Source organism: Parus major, chromosome 15, assembly GCF_001522545.3.
Source record: "Parus major isolate Abel chromosome 15, Parus_major1.1, whole genome shotgun sequence".
Lineage (NCBI taxonomy): Eukaryota > Metazoa > Chordata > Aves > Passeriformes > Paridae > Parus > Parus major.
In genome coordinates this window covers 5,157,144-5,174,215 of record NC_031784.1, presented here as the reverse complement: position 1 = coordinate 5,174,215, position 17,072 = coordinate 5,157,144, and the positions used below count along the sequence as shown (strand labels likewise).

The 17,072-nt window shown below is 48.0% G+C and overlaps 1 protein-coding gene across 3 annotated transcripts in view; it reads left to right on the top strand.

Annotated features, from left to right (window-relative positions):
• Nucleotides 1-17,072, top strand: part of TTC28 (tetratricopeptide repeat domain 28) — a 104,765-nt gene that overhangs the window by 66,817 nt on the left and 20,876 nt on the right. For all 3 annotated transcript variants that reach the window (XM_015643896.3, XM_015643894.3, XM_015643895.3), the window contains exons 6-12: nucleotides 4,986-5,493; nucleotides 8,121-9,462; nucleotides 9,804-10,327; nucleotides 11,889-11,998; nucleotides 12,187-12,316; nucleotides 12,731-12,949; nucleotides 14,796-14,961. In XM_015643896.3, coding sequence (XP_015499382.1) covers nucleotides 4,986-5,493; nucleotides 8,121-9,462; nucleotides 9,804-10,327; nucleotides 11,889-11,998; nucleotides 12,187-12,316; nucleotides 12,731-12,949; nucleotides 14,796-14,961 — 2,999 coding nt within the window. The remainder of the gene's footprint in view (nucleotides 1-4,985; nucleotides 5,494-8,120; nucleotides 9,463-9,803; nucleotides 10,328-11,888; nucleotides 11,999-12,186; nucleotides 12,317-12,730; nucleotides 12,950-14,795; nucleotides 14,962-17,072) is intronic.

Here is a 17,072-nt window from a genome sequence, read left to right as displayed (position 1 = left end):
TTCTTGGGCTGGTGTATTTTGTGTGATTTCTTTGCTGAATGAGTGGAGCTTTGCAGAGCCCACCCAGAAAGGCAGTCCCACTCCCCCAGGTCCCCAGCACTACATAGTGAGGGGTGTCACAGTTCCCACAGTGAACATGAACAGCCTGGTCAGTACGAGTGACAGGCAGATTTACTCCTAAAAAATGGAGTGGAGTAGTTGTTGCTTCAGCTTTCCAGCAAAACCCTGCTAAACCCTTTGTCAAAACTATTTGCAGAACTATTCTATTAAGGGTGTAGCTCAGGTTTACAAGTGTTTGAGGCAGAACAAGACACCTTGCTCCTAGATGATAATGGAGGAGATGGAATCAGTGGATTTTCCTCTGGAATGAAGCAGCATTATTTTGATCTCTGAATGAGCAGCTGAAGGTCAGCATTCCCCTTGTAGTGACTGTGAATGGTCTGCCAGTCAAATCCCCAGTGCTGCTCAGATTTGCTGGGATTCACCTACTCCATGTACTCCATTTTGCCATGGAACAGGGAGAATGAGAAGTCCTCTGAAATACAAACAATTTCCTGAGCAAGTAAGAGCAGAGAGGGCTGGGAGCAGATTTTCAGCACAGTCCATGGCAGGCTCTGTTGTGAGCAGCAGCTCTGTGACGCTTGTGGAGCCGTGGATTTTACCCATTAATCAAGCTGGGGCCAGGACCATCTCTTTATGCTGTATATTTTGAGTCTTTCTGTTGTGTCATTAATTCCTGGTTGTTCTCTTTCAGTTAGTACTTACAAAGCTCCTTTCAGGCTTTTAGCTACTAGTGCTTCTGTTCTATGGCTTTGGCTTTTTTGGGGTTTGCTCTTTAGTAGCTTCTTTGTAAAAGACTGAGACCTTTTACAAATAAATAGGGATATTGATTGGCAGGGATATTGATTTCAGTATATTTTTTCCCCCAGGAAATAATTACCTAAAAGCAAATCCATTCCTTCTTTCTGAATACCGATCATGTATAAGAGGGGAGGATACTGCCTGCTGCTTCCTTTCTGATTTTCAAAAGCATGGCACACAAAGGATGAAGCTAGATGTGGTACTGGCACATCAGCCTCACCTTTAAGGGAGGAGAGAAGGACAAGTTTTAATTTTGATGGGGCACCTGCTCTGTTAGGATGTGAGACTTGTAATAAATCAGGCATTGTTCAAGCCAGGCTGAGGCATACCTGCAGATTCTGAGGAAATGATGAAGGGGCTTAATAGAAGTGGAGATAAAGCACAATTTGCAGCAAATGATCATTTAGCAGGTCCTGCTAAACCTGCTTGCCCCCATCACGGTGCTGTTCTGTTTGTGTGCACAGCAGTTACTTGGTCCTTACCTGTAAAACAAACAGCTCCTGTAGAGAAAGAGCTGGGATGTGTTCCTGGTATCAATTAACCTGTGCCCTTCCTGCCTGGAACAGTTAGAGCAGTGTGGGGCACATCAAGATTTTACTGAGAAAGCACTCAGGCTGTGCTTTCAGAGCTCTGTGAGTGTGTGTGTCTGTTCTGGAACAATCTGCACCCCTCAGTACCCTCAGAGCACTCTCAAAGAATCAGCACACCTTTGCTTGTATTCAAGAGCAAGGGCATGCAGGTGAGGGATGGTGGGGTGTGGATGAAGAGGTACGCTGGCTTTCAGAGGTGCTGCTGGCTGCCCCCAGTACAGCTGTGATGAATATGCATCAAATGTGATGAATATCTGCTGGATTCAGTTCCACTGCATTTGTAGGATCAAGCTGCTGTTACTCTGTGCCCAGAGGGAGAAGGGAAGTTGAAAGTAGCAGCATGCAGCAGGGCATGCTCCATCTCTGATCAGTCTTAATTAGTGTCTGTGTTCAGGGATTAAGGGTACCTTACAGTGAGATACCAGGCAGAGCATTTTCAACTCACACATTTTAGGATGATTATAGAGTGTTCCTATTTAAGCAGGCTGTGCAGTTGGATGAAGACCTGTTTAAATATAACATGATTGGGAAATGACCATTCTCCAGCAAGGGTGAAATACCTAAGGAATGCATCTCTCCAAATTGCCAGGTGCCATTCTGTGATGCACATCTGCTTTACATCAGACTCTGCCTTACTCAGCTGAAAAACCTGAGCTGGCTGTTGCTTCTGAAAGAAAGACAGCACTTAGGAGCCTTTTTCAGACCTCCCTTCAGTGCCTCAGCTCAATGGCAGAAGAATCTGCTTTCTATTAAAGTGATAAATTGCTTAATTGGAGGTGTAAGCAACCCCCACTGTAAAATTTGTCTTTGTCAGATACATAAAACATTGATTTTCTTTGTTTGCTGTTGCAAACCCCCTGTGGTATGGAGCTGTAGTCTCACATCACCCTGCTACCAAGCAGAGGTGTGTGCTAGCAGAGATGGAGTCTGTTTGCTGTGTGTTTGCTGTGTGCTCTCCCTGCCACGACAGGGCTCTTCTGCCAGTGACCTGGGAACACCCCATCCCTCTTGGCCCAGTGTGTGAGCCACTTGGGGTTCCTGGTGGATCCTGTAACGTGGAGGATTTTATTAAATACACAGTCATGAATTTATCTTCTGGAATCCTATTCCTAATCCCCTGAACTGGAGTCACCCAGCAGATGTTATCACCAAATTGTTCCTAAACACTGCTGTAAGGGCCCCCTTTACTGCCCCCAGAGCAAACAGAGCACTGATGGTTATCTTGCTGGAGGATTGCTGCTGCACGAATCAGCCCCAGCCTGGGGAAGCCACCAGTGCCACAGGCTCATGCAGATTCCCAGAGGATTGAGAAGTGCTGTTCTCTGATCAGGTAACAGTGGAAGCTGCTGTAGAATAAAATGTGAGGATCACTGGAATGAAGGACACATCAGAGGGTAGAAGTGGCCTTCCTGCCTTGTGTATCTGTCTGGGTGAGCCACAGCCTGGCCTCTAAAAACAGCCCCAGCTTTCTAATCAAGTTGTGCTATTTCTCATCAGTTCTTCACCCTTTATTTTCTATTTCTCTTTTTGTCTCCTTCAACTTATTTTTCTTTTCTGCTTCACTAGTCCTCCTACCACATCCTGGTTTGGATAATCCAGCCCTGGGCGCTCAGGCATGTCAGCCAAGTGTTTTCGCATGCTCTGAAAATGGTTGCCAAGCTTGTACCCTTCATACTAGGTCTTTAATGTGAGCTTGGGCATGCTCTTGGGCAAAGGGATTAGGAGCCCTAAGAATAAACATTTCCAGCCTCACAAATTTCAGTTCCTATCATCTGCTTCCCATTCTAGGAGACATCCTAAAGATTTCTTTTCCCATGTGCGGGATACACAGTCCCTGCTTCTGTCAAGTTTTTCTTGTGCACACACAATCTGAGATCTGCTGCTTTCCATTTATGCCTCTTTTCCCCAGCCATAGCCCATTAACATCATCTGAGTCTCTGCCTGATGGCTCTTGGCCAGAGCTCATCTCCTCAGCAATCTGCACGCATGGATGTCCACTTTTTTTTATTTTAGCAGCCCCAGGAGACACCAGATTTCACTGACTCCTTGTTTTCCAGAAAGACATTTCTATTCTCTTCCCAGCAATAACAGCAGTTCTGTTGCTGGTGGTGGCCAGTCTTCCAAAATTTCTGAATTCCCAGGCTGGATCAGTTCTCATAGCGTTTTACTGGGCTTGACTTGGCCCAGGGGGTGCTGCTGCCTTGTTCCACAGCAGTGGGCACGTTGCTTCCTATCAGGATGAAGGGAGCTCTGATGCATCTTGAGGCATGTAATGGGCTCTACTCAGTACTTTGGTCTGGGCTTGTAGAAGATGGCTGCATGTATCTGGTTCTTTCCCTTTTCTTCCATACTTAGGTTGCAGATGACTCAATAGTCTGTATATAATAAGTTTCATGAAGATTTGTGTAAAGATGGATTAAAATTCAGAGCAATGGTTTTTGTGTTGGTTTTGTAGCAGCCTACAAACAGGCCCTCTCAAACCCTCTAAGAGCTCTTTGTCATGGTGTCAGCCAAGAATTTATGTCACTGTGCTGCTGAAGAGTCTCTCCAGGGCCAGACCACCCCAATTCTGTGGCCAGTCTGACCAGCATGGAGCAGGACCCAGTCCCAGCTCTGCCTGTGGCCACACCAGTAGCAGCTGGTCTGGCCTGCACTGAAGAGAGGCTGGGGCCACTGCCAGGGCTGCCCAGGAGCCGTGAGCAGCAGCCCTTGGTCAGCTGCTGCCCTCTCCCTGACAGCTCCTTTGGGCAGGTTTGGAATTGGGTCACAGCAGCAGCTGGGTAGCAAAAGCACATGTAGAGCTGCAAAGGAGTTGGGGTCAGCATGCTGGAGCAAACAGCCTTGCTGAGGCAGCAGGTGTGTGAGGAACACATCCCTGCCCTTGGCTCCTTGCCCTGCTGACTGGTTGGGAGCTCTGGCTCTGCCAGGTGGAAGGCAGGTCTGTGTCCTGGGAGATGCAGGGGGCAAAAGAATCTGACTGTCAGATAATTTCTCTTATTAAATACAGCTGTTTCTTGGTGGTAGGAACTTGGGTTTTCACAAAGCTATATTTAGGTAAGATGTGCCTAAGGGACAGATGCTCCAGCTACTGAAATGTTTTTGTCTTTGCTGCGTTCCCAAGGTTGGGGCTCAGGACCCTGATGCTGCACAATAAGAACTGTGCTCTTTGGAGCATGGTGTGCTTGGTGAAGCAGAGGTATGGAAGGATGTTGGTAACTGCAGCAATCACTCTGTCTCCTTAGTAGTCTCTGCATCTTTGCAGTGCTGTCCTTCCCCTCTGCCAGGTACAAACACTCTGCACACATCAAAGGAAGAGGCAGTCCAACCCATGTCCTCCTGAGTCAACCCCATCCATTCCTGCTGCCTCCACATAAAGTGCCCTGAGCAGTTTAGAACTGCAGAGAGCAGGTTTTCTAGTTGGTACTCACATTCTTTCACCAGGATGGCCTCTCATGGTTTTGATTTCTAGGATTGGGGCCATCTGACTTGTTGCCATGAATGCTTGTACTTACATTGTCTGTCTTACCCCTGCAGGCAGCATCCTCAGCACTGAGCAGTCTGGGCCACGTGTACACAGCCATTGGGGACTACCCAAATGCACTGGCTAGCCACAAGCAGTGTGTCCTCCTTGCCAAGCAGAGCAAAGATGAGCTCTCCGAGGCACGGGAGCTGGGCAACATGGGAGCAGTGTACATCGCAATGGGGGATTTTGAAAATGCAGTGCAGTGCCACGAGCAACATCTGAAGATTGCCAAGGAGCTGGGCAACAAGCGGGAGGAAGCTCGAGCCTACAGCAACCTGGGCAGTGCTTACCACTACCGCAGGAACTTCGACAAAGCCATGTCCTACCACAACTATGTGTTGGAGTTGGCCCAGGAGCTGGCTGAGAAGGCCATTGAGATGCGAGCCTATGCTGGCCTGGGCCATGCAGCTAGATGTATGCAAGACCTGGAGAGGGCTAAGCAGTACCATGAAGAACAGTTGCACATTGCTGAGAGCCTGCAGGACCGAGCTGCTGAAGGCAGAGCCTCCTCCAATCTAGGTAAGGTCCTGACACAGAGCAGAATTTGTCATGCAATGCTGAGACTATCAGAGCTGTTGCCAGGATGCCCAAGATCTGCTGTGTGCTGTCTTTTAGTCACCCCAGTTTCACCAGACTGCCTTAATAAATTAAACAGGCACTTGGCAGATTGTGTGCTGCTGTACTGTATTCCATGTTCAATTATTAAATTCCTTAGAAAAAACACTAGAAAGCACAAACTCATAGCAAAAGGGAAATGAAAAGATAAAATGCATTTGAGGAGCTCTTCAGGAGTTAGGAATAAATGTAGTTCTTGCACTAATGCAAGAAGCGATGGGGTTTGTTACCTGGCCATTTCTTTGGGAGCTTGCCAGCAGGATATGTCGATATTTTGCTGCCTTGTGAGTTGACAGACACGTGGATCAAATCCTAACTAAGTTTGTTTTCCAAATATACTCATTGAAATACTAGAACGTAGGAGTTTTGCATTCTCCTAAGGAGCGGCATTGGCATGCTGCTGGCAGGCTGGGAGAGACTGAGTTACGTTCAAGTGAAGCCTGTTTCTCCTGCTGTCTCACAACACCAGATGTGGGAGCGACCAAGGATGCATTTCTGTCTCTACCATGGCTGTGGCAGTTGTGCTGCCAACGTTCCAGCTGTCGTTCGGGGTGTGTTCTCAGTTGGCTGGGAGCAGCAGAGCAGGACTGGTGCTGGGATATCAAAATAAGTGTTTGTTGGCAGCCCCTGATTCCCAGCCCTTGAAGGCTGCCCCATGCTGTAAATCAGCTCCTGTTTCTGTTTGGCAGTTGGCACTTGGTTCATTTGTAGATGCTAATTGTACTCTGATGTTATCAGCAGCAGGTAATTGAAAAGAGCTTGATGAATTACTTAATTTCTCTTAGTAGCTGAGTCTTCAGGAGCTGAATGAAGAAGATAAGGGGAACTGCAGAAAACAAAACAGTCGCAGCTTTTTAATTAGTGTTGCAGATCTCCTCCTTTATACAAATTGAGGCAGATCCGTGGGGCAAAATAGGTTTGTGATGCAAAAATACTTGTGGGCAGCTTAGCATGAGAGAGCAGTGAGCATGAACAAGGTTTCTGTTAATGTGACAACACCCAGCAGGCACGAGGGCTGGGAGAGGAGCCCTTGCATGAACAGCAAAGCACAAACTACATTCCCCATCTCTTCTCCAGTGTGGAATCTGGTGCTGGGGAGTCTGTGGCTCCAGTCCTGGGGAGGCACAGAGATGTGAGAGATGGACTGGTGCAGCAGAGAATGTTTTTCGGCGCTGGATTTTAGCCTAAATATAACTTTCAGTTGGTATGCTGACTCAGCCACTCCACACTTTGTGTTAGAATAGTTCTCCTAGTGTCTGAGCGTGGGGGTCTCACGTTTCAGCTGTTATTTGGCTATATTTTTTGTCTTCTCTGTCAGAGTTAAGTTATACTGGAGAAAGGGAACATGCAGTTCTTGTTGAGACAATCTATTACTGTTGTTTAAAATGCATCCAGTACCAATCAAAAAGTCAAGTTTTAATTGTCTCTTTCATCTAATCCACATGCAAAACAAAACCTCATCAAAATAACCATGCTGACAGGCAAAAAAATGTATCTAAATGTGTGTTTCCAGGCCAGAATGTTAGAGTTGGCCTCTCTGCTGAAGCAACAGACATTTTCTGTTGCATTTCTCTGATGCAGATGGAAAGCACCCTTAAGTGTGTGATCCAGTGTTAAGCAGGGCAGACAAGGACTGTAACAGAGCCCAGCTGCTGCAGTGTTCTGCAGGGACATCCTCTGCACTCTGGGACGAGGTGAGCAGGAGGTGATGGACTGAGGGTAAAGCACAAGCTATCAGCCTTTCACAAGATCTGGAGTTTAACCAGAAGTCTCAACCTTTGCAGAGCATCTGGTATTTCCAAACACTCAGGCTCCATGTGGAGAGCAGGCTTTCCAGCCTCTGCAGCTTTTAAGGGTTCCTACTACGATGGAGAGAAGACACTTCACATTATTAATTGAACACACTTTAAAGTCTCTTGGTGCTGCCTCTTTGCAGCTCCAAGGGAACTTCTGTACCTCTTTTCATGTGCTCATCATGTTACCCAAAGATGCCAGATATTTTCTCTTGAAGCTTTTGCAATTAATGTCAAAAAACATTTGCAGGGGCTCCTTCAGTGGCTCCCAAATCCCCAGGCTTGTTCACAGGTGTTTGCAAAGTAGCCACAGGCATTATTAGCACAGAGTTTAATAGAAGTGTAGGTGGTATCATCAGCAGAATCAGAGCTCCTATTCCCATGTCTCATAACAAATGCAAGATGATTTGACTGAAATTGAAAAGCATCTACAAGTGCTGTCTCACTCAATGTGTCAAGTCTGAGCTCTGGAGCTACCGGGTATCACTTCTGGAAATAAAGAGCAATTTTATAAGGCCAGACTCTGTCCGCTTGTGGTGAATGGGTTCTTTTGTATAACATAAAACCTAAACCTTCCCTGGGCTTTCCCTGTTAGAGGCAAGGAGGCAGTTTGTTCACAAGGGCTGTGCCCTGCTGAGCGTGAAGAGCCAGGGAAGGGTCCAGGCTGCAGGCAGCCCTGGTGTGCAGGGTGCTGTACAGGGCACTGTGTTTGTTGAGCTCATTTCTGTTGTTTTTCAGGAATCATTCACCAGATGAAAGGAGACTATGACACGGCTCTGCGGCTGCACAAGACACACCTGTCCATAGCGCAGGAGCTGAGCGATTACGCGGCCCAGGGCCGCGCCTACGGCAACATGGGCAACGCTTACAACGCCCTGGGCATGTATGACCAGGCTGTCAAGTACCATCGGCAGGAGCTGCAGATCTCCATGGAAGTCAACGACCGTGCTTCTCAGGCATCCACACACGGGAACTTGGCAGTTGCTTATCAGGCACTGGGTGCCCATGACCGTGCTCTGCAGCACTACCAAAATCATCTCAACATTGCCCGGGAGCTGCGGGACATCCAGAGCGAAGCGCGAGCCCTCAGCAATTTGGGCAACTTCCACTGCACACGAGGAGAGTTTGTGCAGGCGGCCCCGTACTATGAGCAGTACCTGCGCTTGTCCCCAGAGCTGCAGGACATGGAAGGCGAGGGGAAAGTTTGCCACAACCTTGGTTATGCCCATTATTGCCTCGGGAACTATGAGGAAGCTGTTAAGTACTACGAGCAGGATCTTGCCTTAGCAAAGGATCTTCATGACAAGCTGAGCCAAGCCAAAGCCTATTGCAATCTGGGCTTGGCCTTCAAAGCCTTGATGGACTTCAGCAAAGCAGAGGAGTGTCAAAAGTACCTGCTGTCCCTGGCACAGTCTCTGAACAATTCCCAGGCCAAATTCCGAGCTCTGGGGAACTTGGGGGATATTTTTGTCTGTAAAAAAGATGTACATGGTGCAATAAAATTTTATGAGCAGCAGTTGAGCTTAGCCCATCATGTTAAAGACAGGAGACTGGAAGCCAATGCCTATGCAGCCCTGGGCTCTGCATACAGGATGGTGCAGAAGTGTGACAAGGCTTTAGGTTACCACACGCAGGAGCTGGAGGTGTACCAGGAGCTGGGGGATATGTCGGGTGAATGCAGAGCACATGGTCACCTTGCTGCAGTGTATATGTCACTTGGGAAGTACACCATGGCCTTCAAGTGCTACGAAGAACAGCTGGAGCTGGGCCAGAAGTTGAAGGACCCCAGCATCGAAGCCCAGGTCTACGGTAACATGGGCATTACCAAGATGAACATGAATGTCATGGAGGAAGCAATTGGCTACTTTGAGCAGCAGCTGGCCATGCTGCAGCAGCTCAGTGGGAATGAATCCGTATTAGATCGGGGCCGAGCATACGGGAACCTGGGAGATTGTTATGAGGCTCTGGGAGATTTTGAGGAAGCTATAAAGTATTATGAACAGTACCTGTCTGTGGCTCAAAGCTTGAACCGTATGCAAGATCAGGCAAAAGCCTACCGAGGCTTGGGCAGTGGGCACAGGTAAGGAGCTGCACGTGTGTTCTAATGTCAGTGAGGTACAAGTACAGCTGATGCAGTGTGGTACTGATGGGGTGTGTTTGAGGGCCTTGGCACACACACACTGATGCTGCACAGGGGTGAGTTAAGAGTCCTGTGGGTGCTGAGGACTGTGCTGACACCTCAAATCGCAAAGCTGATGTCACTGCCCAGAGAGGAGGAGTTTGATTGAAAAGTGCTGGGGATGTCTCCTGGGAGACAGCCTCTGACTAGAAGGTTTGAGCTGACATCCGGGGGAAATGGCAAAACACCTTCTCTCAAGGAAATACCGGCAAAATAAACACTGCTGTTTTCTTCCCTTGTAGGGCTATGGGAAGTTTACAGCAGGCTCTGGTGTGCTTTGAGAAGAGGCTTGTAGTGGCACATGAGCTGGGGGAGGCATTTAACAAAGCCCAGGCTTACGGGGAGTTGGGAAGTCTGCACAGCCAGCTGGGCAACTATGAGCAAGCCATCTCGTGCCTGGAGCGGCAGCTGAACATCGCCCGGGAGATGAAGGACCGAGCCCTGGAGAGTGATGCTGCCTGTGGCCTGGGTGGGGTCTACCAGCAGATGGGCGAGTACGAGACAGCCCTGCAGTACCACCAGCTGGACCTGCAGATTGCTGAGGAGACCAACAACCCCGCCGGCCAGGGCCGGGCCTACGGCAACCTGGGCCTCACCTACGAGTCCCTGGGCACCTACGAGAGGGCCGTGGTTTATCAGGAACAGCACCTCAGCATTGCAGCGCAAATGAACGACCTTGTAGCCAAAACTGTGTCTTACAGCAGCCTGGGGAGGACTCATCATGCTTTACAGAACTACTCTCAGGCTGTGATGTACCTGCAGGAAGGTAAGAGGCTGAGTCACACAACAGAGCATGCGGTGCTAGGGTCAGAAGGGTAGAAGGAAGACATGGAGAGGTGAGGTACTGTATACATGGCTCAAACAGCATGTGCTTGACAGTGGCCTTTGGTGCAGAAGCTCTTGCAGACATCCACAGCTTCTGCTGAGCATCTGTGTGAGTAGCTGTCTGTGGAGCTGTTATGGCCAGCCTACCATCTCAGTTGGAGCCTTCTTGGTGCCCTCTAGACAAAGCATGATCTGTGCCTTCCTGAAGGCATCTTAGGTGCCTCAGAGCATGAATCTGGACTGCATCTAGCAGAGTCTCTTTGTAAAGCTCGTGTGTGCCTGAAGGTATAAACTTTCTCTATAAATGGCACTCCATACCAGGATCTGGCTCTGGGAAAACCACAGAGGGTTATGATGAATCTCTCTGATCCTGAGAGGTCTGTTAGGAGAGATTTATGCCTTGCTGGAACCTGGCTGTTCCTGTGTGTTCACCTAGGAGTGAGACAAAGTGGGTGAGTTTCTCTAAAGTCTGAGTGAAAACAAGTGCTGCTTGATAGAGAGGTGAGGAAAATCCAACCTGAGGTGTCCAGGAGCTGTCTGCCACTGCTGAGTGCTGGGTCAGCGCTGGCCTGGGAGCTGTGCTGCTGCAAGGGTTGCAGCATGCAGGCAGCAGCTGATGGGGCTCTGATGCAGCAGATGAGCAATGTAGCTGGAGTGCATGAAGCTGGAGGCCGAAGGATGTATTACATCAGTTAGTTTGGTTTTCATGAAACTGACCTTGGCAGGATTCCAGTATGCTGTTAGAAGGGGAGAAATGAAACACAGCTCCTTCTCCTGGTGTGCTGCAGAATTCCTGCATAGCCTGGGAATGCTAGCTGCTGCTGAGCTGTGTGGTGACAGCCAGGACCCTGCTTCCCAGGCTGGGGGAAACCTGAGGTGCCTCAGAGGAGGTGTCCCTGTTGTCAGCAGGGGCCACCAAGGCGAGAGGTTTGGAGTGTGTGGAAGCAGGGACAGCACAGAATGTGCTGCTGGAAGTGAAATGAGCTCCAAGTCATTCAGGCCAGGCCCCTGCCCTCTTCTCTGGCTCAGCACATAAACCATGCAGAGCCTGCCAGAGAGCTGGGGAGAGCTGATGGGAAACAAGCCAGGAATGTGGCAAGAGGTGTCTTTTCTGGCAGTGTTTGACAGTTCAGTGTGATTTTGTTTGTCTGTGTGGCTTTTAGGGTTTAAAAGTTGAACTTTCTGATAGGGGCTTACTGAGTGTGTCTTGGGGGATGGTGCCTTAACCTCACTTAGGGAGGGGTCAGTCCATGGAAGTGTTTGTCACCTCTCATGCTGGTGCTGATGTGAGGGCTGGCAGCAGCTGCCCAGCTCTGGTACTGCCCCACTGGTCATCCTGGTGCTGTCCCTGCCCCGCTCATCGTCCCACCACTGGTGCTGCCCCGCTTTCTGTCCCAGTGCTGGCAGCTCCACAGCTGTCTCTGCCTGCACAGGAGCCCCATGGGACTGAGGCCACAGCCCCTTCTCCCCTCTGGCACTCTCTCACTCTGACTCCTTTTCAGGACTGAGGCTGGCAGAACAGCTGGGACGAAGAGAAGATGAAGCAAAAATCCGTCATGGCCTCGGCCTCTCCCTCTGGGCGAGCGGGAACCTGGAGGAGTCCCAGCACCAGGTATACCATGGTCTGCCCCGTGCTGGGGGGCTTGTGTCCTCCAAGTCCTGTGGGTGATTCCTGTTCCCAGGGAAGAAAATGTCTGGTGTGAGCCAAAGCTCCCCAGCCTGAGGGGATCATCCTGCTTTCCCAGCCAGTGCTCTGTGCAGTGTCCATAAGGAAGTCACTGTGGCTGTTTTCCCTCCCAGCTGTACCGGGCCTCTGCGCTGTTTGAAACCATCCGCCACGAGGTGCAGCTGAGCACGGATTACAAGCTGTCACTCTTCGACCTGCAGACATCTTCCTATCAGGCCCTGCAGCGAGTTCTTGTCAGTCTGGGTAAGAGATGCCTTCAGATGCCAGGTTGGAACTCCAGGCTGATGCCAGGAGTTCAGCTGGACTTGTGGGGTCGTAGTTCCTGATATGTCCTTTCCTCCACAGCTGTCTGACACAGCACAGCTTTTCTGTTCCAGGACAGCAATATGGGTGTCTGTCTTTAGGTTTGGGGTGCCTTTGGTTTTTCTTCCTTGTTTCCTCCATTGATTTGCCTTTCTGTGGCTTGTTGTGTAACTGCCTGCAGCAGATATATTCTGTGGGATTGTCTTCCAGTGCAGAGACTGCTCTTTTGGGGAATAGGCAATACTTCTTCCCCAGGTTTCTGTTGGGATTGGGATAGCAACTGTCCCTGTTCCATGAACATGGCACTGCAGACCACACTTGTGTCAGGTCTGAGACATGACTTTGTCTTTTTAGGTCACCATGACGAGGCACTGGCAGTAGCAGAGAGAGGACGAACGAGGGCTTTTGCTGACCTGCTCGTGGAACGTCAGACTGGACAGCAGGACTCAGATCCCTATTCTCCTGTGACCCTTGACCAGGTCCTGGAGACTGTGAATGGCCAGAGGGGACTTGTTCTCTACTACTCACTGGCTGCAGGTTATCTGTACAGCTGGCTGCTGGCTCCTGGGGCAGGTGAGCTCCTTTTTGGACAAAAGAGCCTTGGGAAAAGGCCTTGCAAAGGGAGAATAGGAATGTATTTGGGTGAATGTAGGGAGGAATAATTTAAAGCTGAATAGACTAAAGGCTACAGCACAGCCACCCCCTGCCCCCCATGTGGCTTGTGCCACAGCAGTAATGACTCTGAAGTGCTTATTCAGGACTTTGATGTTCACCTGGAGATGGAAATGTTTCACATGTTTAATATTTTCATTTTTCAACCTCCAATCTATATATATTTCCCACAGGGCAGAGCAGAAGAGTAATGAAATTCCAAGTATGTTGGCTCTATGAGAATTTTCTATGCATAAGAATCCCTACTTTAATTATAGTTCTATACTTTATTCTTCCAAAAGCTTTTGACATTTATTCACTGAAGTGGATTGCAGAAACAGAAGGGCATCCCCACTTCCTGATATGCCATTGAACTGCCTGATTCTCACATGAATGTGGAAACACTTATCACAGAGGAGCAAGGAGGATTAATTTGAAGAGGATTGCTTTTTGCAGACAGCTGTTATTCATTATCTAATAAAGTGATGACTGTAAATTTTAACAAGTTCTTTCTGGATATAATTTAATAATTGCAGCCCTTCATCATGACAAAGCTAAAGAGATAAAAAGCACTATTTAGATGGCACGGAAAATGCTTCAGAAAGGGAAGGAAGCACTCACACATGCCTGACTTAGATGGGATGACAGTGGTTGGAAGAGACACTTTTTGGGAGTGTTTTGCAATGTTGCACATTTGAGTGTAAGATGGGATTGTCCTGCTGTGCATCCAGGCACTAATTGGCTCTTCAGGCCTGTAGTTTGGACAATAAAATGCCAATAATTCTGTAGTACCACTATCAGGCTGAATGTATTAAAATTATATAGGATATGCCACTGGGCTTCATAATCAATCTCCTCCTTGCCCAAAGTGAGTCTTTGAGAAAAGCAATTGCAGTGTTTGAGTCCAGGGTTTGTGACTGCCTCTTTGAAGGTTCTGTCAGGTGATGGGAAGGGTACAGGCTGTGGTGCTTCAGGGGTTTTTCTCAAGAAACTTTGCTGGGAGCTCAGAACCTCTTGGCTGTTGCTGTGTTTGCTGCTGTTGCTGTACGAGGAATTGCTTTATTCTTTGTTCCTCTGCTCTTCTCTAGTTGGTGTAATAATTGATGCTGCTAAGGCATCCAGAGCAGCCTTTTACTGTTGATCACAGGCTGCAGAATTAATTATATCAGGAAGAATAGAGCAGTCTGAAAGCAGGAAGGTTTTATCTGCAGTAGCAGTGGAATTCTCAGCAAAACAGGAAGTGGCCTTTATCTGGTTTACCCATTGTGAAATGCTATCTTTTAATAATTCACTGTGCTTTAATCCATCTTCTTCCCTTTTATAGAGTGGAATCACAGTGTGTGATGTGAGGAGGTTCTGCTGTAGTAACAACAGTCTTATTCAGCCTTGTGTGTTCAGTTAATTTGCTCAGAGGCTGTTAATAGGTATTTTTCATGTGCATCAATTGAAATGTGAATTACTCTGGCAGGAGCTTGTATGGAAGATCTGGTTTATAATTTATGTGAGTGCTGCAATAGCAGAGGCATTCTGAGCATCTTGTAAAAGCTATTCTCTGTCTTTATACCTTTGAGCCATTATCTGCAAAGTACAAATCTAGATTTTAAAAACAAAGCTGGAAATGCTGGAGAAGTTCAGTGGAGACCTGAATACTTTGTCCCAGTTATGCTGGAAATGCCAAATGCTTGAGGCTGTGCCATCTTCTTAGACAGCTGCTGGCAGCACTGTTCTAGCCCTGCAGAAATAACCTCCTGATTCTGGTGCCTTGCAGGAATTCTGAAATTCCATGAGTATTATCTGGGTGACAGCCTGACAGAAAATGCTGGGGACTTCCATGAAGCCAACAGCGTGGCCCTGCAGATGATGACAAACTCAGCACTGGAGCAGCACATCTCCAGCGTGCGGGAGGCTCTGGGAGTGGATTCCTACTACACAAGGTGAGTTGGGATCAGGGTGTCTAACATCCTGGTCTCTGCTCTCCACCTGAATTTATAACGTTTTGGGATGAGCTAATTGGCTGAGAAATCTGAGAACTGAGAGTCAGAGAAGGGGCAAATTTTCAGTGCAGCAACAAAAAAATGGCTTTGCTTTTGTGACCATGATTATTTTCCTACCAAACAACTCTATGCACATGCAAATAAGATCCAAACACACAGGCTGTGTGGTGAATCTGTAGATTGGATGAGGAGGCAGGTGCCATGTCTGACTGCATATGGACAGATTTCTTCCTGCTTACAGTTTCCAGTGTAATTAATTCTCTTTCAACGGTTTGCTTTGAAAAACTGCAAATACCATAGGAATTCTAACCACCCCCCCAATATGGCTTGTGGCTATAGCTGAGTAAATAATTTAGAACCCACATGTTGATTATTGAATCTTACCCTGCAGACATGCAGATACACAAGATCCATAACTGAAATCTGCAGTTGGACCTCATGCAGAAGTTTTGCAGATAGTTTTTAGTCTCATTAACTGTTTGTCACCACATATTCTCCTCCTGGCAAAGGCAGTCCTTCAGTCTTCAGGTTCTGTGATGAGTTTTTAATTTGCTGGGATGTCAGCTTCTTCCTCACTTTGTGGTAATGGTAGGGGTATGTTTTTGGTTAAGGATTCTGGGTTTAATGCTTGTCTCCAAGATCCTTGGACCAGTGTGGTACGATCATAGGCAGATGTTCTTTCCCCATGTCAAAATCACGTGCAGAGAACCAAGCAAACAAATCTTGGCTGTTCCATGTGGGTGAACATCACTTTCTACTTTGAAATTTCTTCCCTGGGTGGTTGGAGTGCTTCCCCTCAGCCCCCCAGGGCCCCAGCAGAAGCTGCCAGCCTCAGTCCCAGCTCCAGTGCTCTGCCCAACACCAGAGAGCAGCAAGGTGTGAATATGCTCAGCACATGTGAATGAACTTGACTGCTCAGTCCCTGGCTGGCTGGAGAGCTCTGGGGTTCAGGTTGAAGAGTTGGTGCTGTCCATACTGCTGTGAGCAGGGTCAGAGGTATTGCTGAGTCTCCAGAGCATGTCTTCACACTTTCTGGAGGGGAAGAGATGCACAGGATGTTCAGTTCCACACTGCAGCCCTCAGGTTCTGCTAGAAAGGTTCTTTTCAGCTGGTCTAATTAATCCTCAAAGCAGCGCATTCTTGCAAAAAAAAAAGAAGTGTAAGGGATTTTAAAGTCTGCTTGAACTTGTGTCAGAACAGACTCTGCTCTCTTTAGGGAGAGCATGTGACCTGCTCTCTTGGGTTCATGAACTCAAGATTTTTGCCTCTTTAAGGAGCTGTGAGTGTTACTCCAAACTGTGCCAGGACTCAGAGCTGAGCATGTCTCAGCTGGAGGAAAAATGTGCAGGGAGAAGCTGTTGACAACCTTTTCTTCTCCCTTTTTTCCCTTATGTAGTTTTTTTTATCCCCCGTCTGTGGTTCAGCTGTCCCCATTTCAGTGTTCATGAAGTGATTGGCTTTTGTCAGGACTTAGCAGGTTATAAATCATGTTGACCTGGAAATTCACTTACAAGAGATCCATGACCCATACAGCAACAGAAGTACAGCTCTAGTTGCCTGCACAAGTATGGGCTGTATGTTCATTTAATTCCTGTCCTCTTTATTGGGAAACATACCATTGAGGAGAGGCTTCAAGCTGTCAGGGCCCCAAAAAGAAGCAGAAATTAAATGCAAGGAGGCTTCATCATGTAGCATCATAGGTTTATCTTAAGTGTACAGATTCCAAGGTTTATGATGTGTCATTGTTGTGGTTTAGGAATGGTACTCCCCAGTTTAGTTCTCCCACTGGGACTCTCCAAACCCCAGTACAGCTTGCTTGCTCCCTCCCCCTCTCTCCCTCCTGGTGGCTGGAGAAGAGAATTGGAGGCACAAAATGTGAAGATCACGGGTTGAAATAAGAACAGTTTACTGGAAACAGCAATGAGACAAGGAAGCAAACAGTAACAGCAGCAACATTAACAATGAAAGCAAACAAAATAGAGAGAATGATTCACATGCAAAATGCTCACTAAGCCCAACCTAGCCCACCATGAGCACACCAACTGCATGGA